We start from the raw sequence: 12,151 nt of genomic DNA on the forward strand, positions 1-12,151 counted from the left end.
AAATAACAATAATAATAATAAATCAACATGTATTTAATAGTCAGGTATTATTATTGTTTATTATTGGTTTTTTGCAGAATTTCTTTATCTCCTCTGCAATGGATATTAGTGCACAAGCTGCATTAATTTTCATGGGCCTTTTTTCTCCTGAATATCATGAACACTATAATATGAGATGATCAAATTCCAAGGAAATGCTTCTTTTTACTTCCGGACACATGATAAAACCGGACCTACTGACTTCCTTATTTGCCTTTCCAAAGAGAACCCATGCGTTCTTCTGTTGAGCTGTAAAAGTTTTTGTTTTCTGATGTCATTAGTAGTGAGGATAGCAATATAGATATTCCTCCAATACTATGCCCACTCACTTGTCATTAAAGAAGGATATCAGATTTTGAATACCAACTATTAGTGGTTATAAATTGTCTAAAAATGTATGATTCTTAGCATCCTTTGACTTCCTTCTTGCCACTTTGTCATCATTACTGCAGTAATGGGAGGGATCCACCCAGTACTGAGTGCCATTTTGTATTTACTTTGTTTTGTTTTATTTCATGGGTTACTGTGGCCAAAGTAATTCATCATTAAATGTCCAATCAACTGATGATGAGCTTTTCTGTACTTAGCTAGGCTAGTCCTTGGGAAAGAGACATGGTTTGTAGCAAGGAACATATATGAAGTGTTTCTAAAATGGCAGTATTTGTAGGAGTTTGCGCTCCATGTGGATAGCTTTTGAGAAGCTACCTCAGTGATGATTAGTCACCTCATTGCTATTCTAGAGCTTTGGAAAACGACTTTGGGGAGGCTTGAAATTTTAGTGTCTTTTTAATCACTTGTCAAATCCATTTTATTTTTATTGCTTGGGTTAATTAATCTTTAAATCTTAATTGAACATAATGAGGCTAGGTCTGTACTTGGAGAGACAGAAGAAATATGTCCTTGCAGAGTTTATGATCTAATTAAGGAAGTAAGATTAATACATGACTGGGGCTTTTCCTTGAATGATGGATAATATTTATAAGGGAAAAAAGTGATGTGGGGCAGTCTGCATAGAAATAGTATGAGCAAAAGTGTGGAGAATAAAATGAGCACTGCATGTATTGGAGTGAGGCGAAAGAAACTAGTCATGATAGGCAGTTCTTTCAGGGGATGTTAACTCTTGACTGGCTTTCCCAAAATGCAGTTGAAGCAATGGCATTTCCTAATGACATGCCATCTGTATCACCCACTCATTCCTCACTTCTTGCAACCTGACTTCTACCATACTGCTCTGATGACACTATTTTCTCCAATGTTGCCAATAGCTTTTTTTCTTCTAAATTTTATATATATATATATATGTGTGTGTGTGTGTGTGTGTGTGTGTATACATACATATGTATACACATACACACACATATATGTATGTATATGTATATATAGCACCTTATTTGTATATAGCACCTTAAGATTACAAAGCACTTTATATACATTATCTCCTTTGCTCCTCAAAACAATTTGATGAAATAGATATTATTTTTAAAATAAATTTTATTAATATCTTTTGTTTTTATTTCACTTAGATTTTTAGTGTATTTCTCTTTCTTTCCCCTCCCCAAAAGCCATCCTTTATAGAATAAATTCTCAAAAAAGAAAGTGAAAAGTTCAGCAGAACTAACCAATGTATTAGAAAATGACTGATGTGATGTTATACACTGATGGTCCCAGACCTCTCAGCATAGAAGCAGTGGGAGACAACTTATAATATCTTTTTTATCAAACCATTCTCAGCCACTAAGATTTTGAAACTTTCAGTGTTGACTTTCGTTGTCCTTTGTATTCACGTTGCCATCGCATGTAGTCTTTTTCATGATTCACTTTGCATTAGTTCATGTAAGCTTCACATGCTTCAATATATTCATCTTCTTTTGTGTCTTATAGTCACAGCCATAAGTTCATTTTTCACATGCTGTTAAGCCCTTCTCTAATCGAGGGGCATCGGCTTTGTTTCCAGTTCTTTATTATCACAAAAATGCTATTATAAATATTTTGGTATGCATAGTACCTTATCTCCTTGGTGCATATGCTGAGCAGTAGAGGAATCTCTGGGTAGAAGGATATGAGCACTTTAGTCATTTTCTTAGCATAATTCCAAACTGACTTCCAGAATAGTTGAACTAATTGATAGCTCCACCAGCAATACATTAGTATTCCTGTCTTTCTACAATGCCTCCAACATTATTTTCATCTTTTGTCATTTTTGTGAATTTTCTAGGTCTTATGTGAGGTACAACCTTGGAATTGTCTCCATTTACATTTATCTTATTAGTCATTTGAAGAAATCTTTCATATGTTTGTTAATTGTTTGCAATTCTTTTGAGAATGTTTGTATCCTTTGACCACTTACCTATTGGGGAATAGCTTTGGGTCTTTTGTATTTCTGGTAGGTATCTCTATATCTTGGATATTAGTCTGTTATAGATTTTGTACAAATCCTTTTTTTTGTGTTGACTACTTCTCTTCTTCTCTTTATTGCATTGACTTCATTCATGTAAAACCTTTTCAATTTTATATCATCAAAATTATCAGTTTTATCTTTTTAATCATATCTATCCCCTAAATGTTAAAGAATTCACTCCTTACTTTTATCTGTGAATGGGATATGATCTGCTTCTTTTCTAAATTTCTTATGGTATGATATTCAATATTTAGGTCACACTTCCATTTTGAATTTATTGTGGCATATGGTATGACAACCTTTTTGAAAGAATTCAATACCTGGATTACAGTCTTCCTCTCCTCTCTCTCAGCCCCTGTCATCATACTTGGGGAAATTAATAACTTGATGGCCTCTTAGACATCCTAGTTTCATTCTGAAATGCATTCCCTGAACTGTTCACTCTTTGTTCACTGACTGTCTCCATTCATAATTCAGATCTGTCTGCTTCTTCACCTTGGGCTTCAATCTACTTGAAAGAAAAGTCCACCAAATGAGGGAGGCAGAAGCATCCATAGGAAGGCATGCTACGTCTCCCTTCCCTGGCCTTACCTTGCTTAAAGTGTCTCCCTCTTCTCCAGTGTGGAGAATGATATAATGCAGTCCATGAAGGGCTTCCTCTTCACAGGCCAGTTATGTTTGGGAGACAGCTCCCTAGACTGCTGCTGGTCCCTGGGCTAGTTCTTGGGATGTCAGGACCTATACTGCCACTTTCTTCTGTTTGAACCTAAGGAAGAGAAGCCCTCTTATCTTCCCAGAGAAGCTGTCCCTCACTGCTTGCCTCATCACCTACCCTGACCTCTATTGGCAATGGCCGTACTTCCTGACCCTTTTCCTGGGGTAGCCTTCCTTCAAATCCTGTGGAAAACACAGACCTATACAGTAGTAGTGGGATAAGGGGTGGTTTACTCATTCCTATTTCCTTGGTAATGATCCCATGCCCCCTTCCTCTTCAAATCTTGTTGAGGCACAGACCAGCAGAGGACCTTGAGGCATAAAGAAAAAGGTCTCTGAATCTTAACAGGAAGGAAATAGTGCATCTGCTGGTGCTTGAGAAAAGCCCTGGGTTCTCCATCCTAGTTGTAGCTTTGTGTTCTTATGTGACCCTTCTCTCTCTCTCTCTCTCATTCTCTCTCTCTCTCTCTCTCTCTCTCTTTTTCTTTTTGGTGAGGCGATCAGGGTTAAGTGACTTGCCCAAGGTCACACAGCTAGTAAGTGTTAAATGTCGACCCTTCTCTTTCTGATCTGCAGTTATACTGACTATATAACAAAGTTTGTTGACTCCTTGATAGAACCAACCACACTATTATTTTCTAGTACCTCCCTCTATTGATTATCTCTAATTGATCCTGTATGTAGCTCATTTAGCACAGTTGCTTACTTGTTGTCTTCCCCATTATACTGTGAGCTCCTTGAAAGCAGGAGATTTGGGGTGTGTTGCATCCCTAGCACTGCACGCAATGCCTAGCACAAGGCAGGCATTCGATAAGTGCTTATTGACTGACTTATTCAAATTCCAAAATGGCATTTCCTCACATGAGGAAAAAATCCCATCTTCTTCCTTGTTCTCCCTTCTAACACGAATATAGTATCATTCTTGAGCAAACAAAAAGTCCATTAGGAAGAAATATAGAACAGAAGAAATCATTGCCTTTCCCCATGTTGTGTGAACTTAGTAAGTAAAATTCCAATAGAGGCAAGGCATATCTTGTTTTACAGAACTGATCGTGTCCAACAAAATTGGTTGTAGAGTAAGTTACTATAAAATGAATTCTAGTTTCTCATTGATTTTCATCATAAAATCAAAAACATATTCACCCCTCAAAAATCCCCAATAAATAGATTTTAAAGTTTTTGGAAAAGAGGGCATGGTGGGTTGAGTGAAGATGATGGTGATAATGGTAATGAGAAGGAAGAAAAGGACTGCTCTATCACCTTGAGCTCTCTAGTGAAGTAATTTAGAGGAGTTGGTGATAGGGAAATAAGCTTAAAATTAATCTGTATGATTTTATATTTTTATTTTATTTATATTTATTTTATTGTATATTTTAATTATTGTAATATTCAACAGGCTAAGGAAATTGAGTTTCAGTTTCCTCAGCTGGAAAATGGGAATAGTTCTTGTCCTTACAGAATTATGAAGTTCCCAATTGTAAGCTGTTAGATCTTAAAATTGAGATAAGACTTTTGAGACCCCCTGCAAAAAATGTAAGCTATTTATTTTAAAATAATAGGTCTTTAGCTTCAAACTCACATGGGATGGATAGTTTCTGTTCACTATGCCATGGTCATCAGCTACAATTCAACCCTTGGTAGATGGGTCACAGATATTTGATTTTGGTTTCCAATGGGACATTGAGAATGGAGGGATCAGGCACATATCTGGGGCACTACTGGAACGTCTCCAAGACCATGTTCCTACCATTGGTGAATCACTATACGGATAACATATCTAAATCAATTACAGTGCAGCACAGTGGTGAGCACACACGTATTTGTAGGGTGTGATGCTGAATTTGTGATGCTGAATGTATTCACAATCTTTTTGGTTATGTTTGGTCATGATTCATAAAGATTTGCAAACCATCTGTTGGCTCCAGCCCAGATTTCAAAGTGCAAGACTATAAAATTTAAGAATCAATTCACTGATTTCCCAGATAACTTTACCAAAGGGAAATTGCTAAGGTATCTGTAATGTTTCAGGCACAGACAACATCATAAGCCGGATCTGTTTCACTGTGTCTTATATTAGCAGTCCTGTGAATGCCATGGGTATGCTGTCCATACAGTTGAAGGGTTTTTTGTTTATTTGTTTGATTTTGGGGCTAAATGAATATGACAAACAACCTTTTACTGTGAGAATAAGTACTCTGATATGCTGAGGTACACATATGTGACATCAGGAGCTTGGTGTAATGAAAAGATGACTAGGTTTAGGTCTTGAGTTTCAGCTTTTTTATTACTTGGACAAATCCCATCACTTTTCTGGGCCTCACTTTTATCAGTTGTAAAATGAGAAGGCTGAATTAATACTAGATGATCTCTATGCTTCTTTCTAACTCTGACATTCTATGATTGTATCATGCTTGAGACTCTGGGACTTAGTAGTGTTATGAGATGCTTGGGGTTTGGTGTAGGAGGGGTAGATGACAGTTTTGTTGATCCATGCAAAATAGTGGTTAGTTAATTTTTCAAAGACAGAAGTGAGAGCTTGCTTGGAAGATAAAATATAATCATATTCATTGTGAATTTATGGATACTGCACCTCCATTTGCCGTTTATCAGCAGTGCCTGGGTTATTGATTCATTTGAGAACAAAGGAATCCTTTCAGGGCTCTGATTTATAGCTTTTGAATTCTACTTCCCTTAACCAGTCAAAGTGGATGCTAATAAATCCCTATTTTGTAAGAACTGTTATATACAGACCCCAGCAGCTGTTTAGTCTTCCTCATTGACAAAATTGATGCAAGATGGTCACATCCAATTGCTTGTATTCTTGAACAATGGGGAGCTTGCTATATTTTGCTGCAACTTGGGTGGTTTGGGGGTTAGGACAAGAAGGAAGAAGGACTGAGAAGATAGAGAATGTTCTTTTTGTGGAGCTAGTCCAGAAGCTTGTGGAAATAACCAGTTTTTGTTTTGGTTTTCTTAGCCTATTTTTTAAAGCAGGTTTGAAAAGACCAATGTTTGTTTTAGGTTACCAAGTGTAGGTGAATTAGTGATTTCTGTTGGTTGCTATCCATTGCTTTTGGTCCAGAAGCTTGTGTCTGTCTGAAGCAGATGAACTTGTCACTCACAAGCTCAGATTCAGTCAAAACCAAACCCAAAATGAGAAGCTTTTGGGGAGGTGCAATATCGTAAAGGAACGAGACTCTTTGCTTTATCTAGCTATGTGACCTTGGGTAATTCACCTCTGAGTTTTGGTTTCAACATCTGCCAAATGGTGAAAAAAAGTCTCACATGGCTGTTCTGAGGATTGACTGATAGGATGGATGTGGACATACTTTGAAAAGCATAAAGACCGTATATGCAAATTTAAGGTACCCTTAATATTTTAGTTTCTCCTGGTTCAAAGGTTAAGACCCATAACTGAGCAAGGAGTACATGAGGCATCCATTTGTTTAATTTCTTCTTTATTTATTTCAGTGATGATTCTAGGTTGTCTTCTTTAAAGGGCATTTAATAAATAATTCCCCAGATAATTCACTCATTCATTGAAAGGATACTATAGATATATAAGGAGAGGCCAGGGTCAGCATGGTTGAAACAACTTGTTTCTTTATTGATGCAAGCACACCCAGTCACACACAGAATATCCTGCTTTTATGGTACAGCTTTATACTCTGTAATTCATCTTAGAATAGCAAAACACCTTATGTAAGTAAGGAATGAATGGATCGAACTGGGAAAAGAAAGTAACAAATGGAGACACCAAGTCTATTTCAAGTATACACTAGAACTGATTGACCAGGGAAGTGCACATTTATGTGAAAGCTTTTTAATACTTGTACAGAAAGTGGTCTAAAAATGCATTTCAAATATATATATATATATATATTTTCTTAAATTTTAAGCATCCCTTTCTTTATCTCAAATACATAAACAAAGCTGATATACAATTCCTTTTATAGTGTTTGACAATATGTACGATCTAGAATGTCTCTGAAAAGTGCAAAACACTGTAATAATACAGTATAAATATTCTTACTCTACCACAGGGCTGAGAATTCTGTTCTTTAGCACAGGAATATAGCAGCAGGTCACAAAAACAGTCACCTTCCCTCTCCCCTTTCCAGGCTAGTCTTGCTAAGCTAGCCCCTCCTATCTCCTCCTTCCATCTGAGCATCTGATTTCAAGGCATCTATTCAACATTTGTTCCTTTTTCAGTGCTATGGGAACGGGAAACAAACAAAATACGTCTACCTAGGTTTTCCAGTTTTATTCTTTGGGAAAAATGAACTCCTAGAAACAAAATCTATGAGGAAAGAAGATGTACTTGAAACATGGGTTTATAGGAGATCGTCCAGCTATATAATGGAGTGAAGTTGATACTTCCTCATGATTGATAAGAGCCAAGGTGTACTCCTTTGAAGTGGATATGGGGGAAATAATTTACTGCTCTAATTGGGGATATAGAAAACATTTTCTAATAATGGGCAGTTTTTCATACGAATGGCTACATTTGTCAGTGGTTTTACTAATATTCAATTTTTCCAGTGTCCCAATTAAGCATCTATCTGAGAACAGTTGGAAGGAGGGAGTAATCACCTAGTATCATTGGCTGACAGAAGAGCCTAACTTTCACTTTGCACTGGGTTAAAATGATGACCTGAAATGCCATAGTATTCTGGTACTATTTTCTCTCTTGCTACGACCTTAAAACTGACATCTGTTTCGCATCTACCTCCCTTGCCTTATTTTAGATTTACTCTTTTTTTCCTCCTTTTCTCTGAAAGGCTCCTAGGAACAGTTTGCCAGACATACCATTAGGCAAAATTCTGTATCTAAATGTGTAGTTTGTAGATTACATACAAGGTTGTTTCCCACCTCCCAGTAAATGCCTGATAAAGGAAAATGAAAATGTAAACTACTGACAGCCCAAACTCAAATAATCATCTCCAGAAGCATTCAGACATTAAAACTCCTCATAGCTTTGGCAGTTATCCCTTTCTTCTAACAAGGTCAGAAAAAAATGGAATACTGCCCTTTTGCTATTATAGGTAGGTATGCTCTAGTCCATGTGCCATAATATCTCCCCATATATTTACAAAGATGTAGCTGCTTTCTGGGTCTCCATCCCTCCTGGTTTGAATTTGCTTACTTCCAGCTTGAAAGGAATAGGTACACTAGACAATTTCAGTACCTTATAAGGCACTAGTCCCCGACTTTAGAGAGACACTGCTGTAGAGACTGTCTGATAGGGCACTGAACCTGTGCAGTGTTCAGGTTGTATTTGGTTGGGTTTTTAAATTTTATTTTTCTTAAGATGGAAGTAATCAAACATGGAAAATAAAAATCTACATTTTATTAGATTAAGACATTACCATGGATACTCTCTCCCATGATAATCCCCCCTGTCCCCCAACAGGGCCCTGCCCTGATATTTAAAATAAACAAAAACCTTCATTTTTTAGGTGCCTTAAGGTTGATGCACGAAATATTTACCCTTGTTTTCTCACAAAAGGTATATACAAAACAGACCCCAACCAGTGAGGTCTTGCTCATCTCCACCCCTTTTATCATTCAGGATAAAAACTTGGTTCATTCATGTGCTTTTTTCTCCACTTCTATATGCTGCACCCTGAAATTTCAGGCTCTGTTAAGGAGAGTTGTCCTAAATTTGGAGAAAAAGAAATAAAAGTATATATGTATATATTAGGCAGGTGGTAAGAGCACCTATTTTCCATTATTTGTAAATTCAGTGTGAGATGTAAATAAGAGGGCATAGAAATGGTATCATGCCCTTGCACAATGTTGGTTGGAATATACCAGAAATAAGGACATGTCCAAGAAAAGTGGCAGACCCATAACAGATTACATATTAAGGAGAAGGTTAGGATATTTAGGTTCTATCTTCAATCTCCAATACAGTCAGGGAGGACAATACTGACCTCCTATAAACCATTCCTAGGTGCCTTGGTCAGAATCCTTAGGCAGATAGACCACAGGGCTGACCATAGGGTGTTTATAGTCTTCGTAGAATCTCAGAGGTGCAAATGACCCAAGAGGTCCTGTGGTCCAACTCATATTTGAACAAGAATCTCCTTGATATCAGGCTTAATATGTCTCCTTAGCATTTGCTTGAATACCTCCAATGATGTGGAATGGCTCAAATTAATAGGAAACTTTGCATATGAATGGCTACACCTGTCAATGGTTTTATAAGATTCTATTTTTGCTGATTTTTTTCTATTTTCTGTGAAGCCTAAATTTGCCTTTTTGACATTTCTTCCATCCATTGCTCCTACTTCTGACATCTAGGACCAAGTAGCACAAATGTATCCCCTCTTCCAAGTGATAGCCCTGCAGAGACACACAAAGACATCTTTCCTGACTCCCTGCCCGAATCTTTTCTCAAGGCTAAACATCTTTAGTTCTTTCAACCAAACCTCATATGGCCCTTTGCTATCCTGGTTGTCCTCTGTTGAACACTAAAGCTTCTCAGTGTCTTTTATAAAATGGGACACCCAGAACTGAACACAATACTCTGGGTGAACAAGATCCTCTCTTAATGCAGCCTAAGAGTGCAGTAGTGTTCTTAGTTGCCATCTCATACTTTGGAATCATTTTCTTAAGTAAATTTTGTGTACCTGAGTGTCTTCCAGCTGTCTTTTTCCATATGATTTTCTGGACCTTCACTTTCAAAGGATGCTACAAAGAGAGCTGAAAAAGGAACATTGATTAGAACTGGGTGCTCAGGAATTTTTCACCAAGCTCGTACTTCTTCTTTCTCCAGCATCAATTCAAACAAGGCCATGAAGCCCTCCCCTCACTGTCCCCGTGGCAGGGGGAGAGAGTAAAAGGTATAAGAAGAATTCAGGACCAAGAGTTTAAGTTAAATTGCTTTAAAACTGGATTGGGAAAATGGGAATTATTTCACAGGGTGGGAGTTATTTCAATAGGTTACATCACACGTAGGACAATTTTCTGTGAAGAGCCATTCCACCCCAGGCTATCTACATGGCACTGACATATGACTGCCCTTCTTATAAATATGGAAGCTGATATAGATGAAAAGATTTTACCTTCTTCACTGTAAATAGGTGCTGTGAGTAAGTAACTCTGGATCTTCTTATCTTTCTCAAAAGGACATTCCACCTGCTTCCATGTCATAAAGTCATGAATTTGTCTGGAAATCTCCCAAAATTTCTGCAAAAGGCAAGAGTCAGTTAATCAATAAACATTTTTTAAGTGACAAAAAAAAACCCTGAATCATGAAGTGTGGAGCAAAGTATTCTGAAATAGGAATCAGGAGACCTAGCTTCTGTTTAGAGCCCTACTACTAATTTGCTGTGTGGTCTATTTAAAGTTATTTAACATCTGAGTCTTTCTTTATCAATCAGATAGGGATGGTAGCCTCTATATCACATGGAGATTCTATTGTTAGGATCAGATGAAATAATGAATATGAAAGTATAAACTTCTGTACATTTGATTGCTTTTTTCTTTTGCGGTTGTGCATATCTTTTTCCGTACTATTTTGTGCCTAAATAGGTCTGCTTGATAGATGTGGGGAGCTTGGGCTGGTTCTTGGGAAACATTGCTGTCGTTATGTCAAAAAAAAAAAAAACTGAGCACTGGGAGACAGAATTATCTGCCAGTGGCTGACAGCTTCCTTCTCTTTATCAGGGAGATCTTAGCCAGGAAATAGCAATTTTCTGATTCTGGAGTCTTAGGGGGAATCTAGATCTCTAATCCCTGCCCTGTTCTGTGGTATCAAGGAAACAGACTATTGATTTTAAGTTTCATCCTGGGATTGTGTCTTTGGGAAAACCCTAACCACTGCTTCTTCATCTATAAAATTCCTCTGTGTATGTGTGTGTGTGTGTGTGTGTGTATGTGTGTGTGTGTGTGTGTGTGTGTGTGTGTGTGTGTGTGTGTGTGTGATGGTGGTAGACTAGACTCCTTTCCATTCAGTAATTTTAAGAAACATCTCATTTCTCTCTGGCTCTCTCGATAGTAGATTGGTATTCAAAATCCTCTTCCACACTCTGACTCCAACCCAAACTCCCCTTACCCAGTCTCTGTACACATTCCAACCTCTCTATCTGTTTCCTTTACTGAGAGTTCCCTCCCTCGCTTCTCCAGATATCCAAACCTTGCTCATCCTTCAGGACCCAACTTGAGTCTAAACTACTCCACAAAATCTTCCATAACTACTCAAGCCCAGATTGTTTTTCCTATTGTGACCTCAGCTGGATTTCTATCTGTTCATTTAGATCCTTAAAACAGAAATCCTGAGGCCAGGTCTCTTACCTACATTTTCTATTTCACGTTTTATCTGTGTCAAATTCTTTTAGGACAGGGACTCAGCCTTATACTTCTCTGGCTCCTTTAAAGTACATATTATTATTATTTTTGGAGGCAATTGGGGTTAAGTGACTTGTCCAGGGTCAAACTGCTAGTACATGTCTGAGGCTGGATTTGAACTTAGGTTCTCCTGACTCCAGGGTCAGTAATCCACTGTGCCACCTACCTGCCCCTACATTGTGTTGTTGATATTGTTGTTCAGTCATTTGACTCACGTCCAACTCTCCATGACCCCATTTGAGGTTTTCTTGGCAAAGATACTGGAGTGGTTTGCCATTTTTTCTCTAGCTTATTTTGCAGATGAGGAAATTGAAGCAAACAGGGTTAAGTGACTTGCTCAGGGTCAACCAGCTAGTCAGTATCTGAGGAAAGATTTGAACTCAGGAAGATGAGTCTTCCTGACTCCATGTGCAGTGCTCTATCCACTATTCCAGCTAGGATAGGAATGACTTCTTTCTGGCACCATCCTACCTACCTTATCTCCCTCTACTTTTTATTCCTGTCTCCTTCTAGTTCAGTGCACTAACCAATTGTAACAGAGCCATGGCATCATGGATTGGGGACTGCATTAAAAAAACTGGCTTCAAATCCCCCATGTGACATGTACTTGCTGTGTGACTTTGGACAGTCACTTAGCTTCTCTGA

At 37.8% G+C, this 12,151-nt stretch overlaps 1 protein-coding gene across 4 annotated transcripts in view; it reads right to left on the reverse strand.

The window, feature by feature from the left end:
• Positions 1-6,734: 6,734 nt before the first annotated feature.
• RASGEF1A (RasGEF domain family member 1A) overlaps positions 6,735-12,151 on the reverse strand; it is a 323,907-nt gene continuing 318,490 nt past the window's right edge. For all 4 annotated transcript variants that reach the window (XM_027859043.1, XM_027859035.1, XM_027859049.1 and 1 more), the window contains 3 exons: positions 10,222-10,345; positions 9,787-9,859; positions 6,735-8,810 (listed from right to left, as the gene is read on the reverse strand). In XM_027859043.1, coding sequence (XP_027714844.1) covers positions 8,786-8,810; positions 9,787-9,859; positions 10,222-10,345 — 222 coding nt within the window. In that variant the 3' untranslated portion in view covers positions 6,735-8,785. The remainder of the gene's footprint in view (positions 8,811-9,786; positions 9,860-10,221; positions 10,346-12,151) is intronic.

The sequence above is a fragment of the Vombatus ursinus genome, unplaced genomic scaffold (assembly GCF_900497805.2).
Source record: "Vombatus ursinus unplaced genomic scaffold, bare-nosed wombat genome assembly UNPS02000749.1, whole genome shotgun sequence".
NCBI classification, from domain to species: Eukaryota; Metazoa; Chordata; class Mammalia; order Diprotodontia; family Vombatidae; genus Vombatus; species Vombatus ursinus.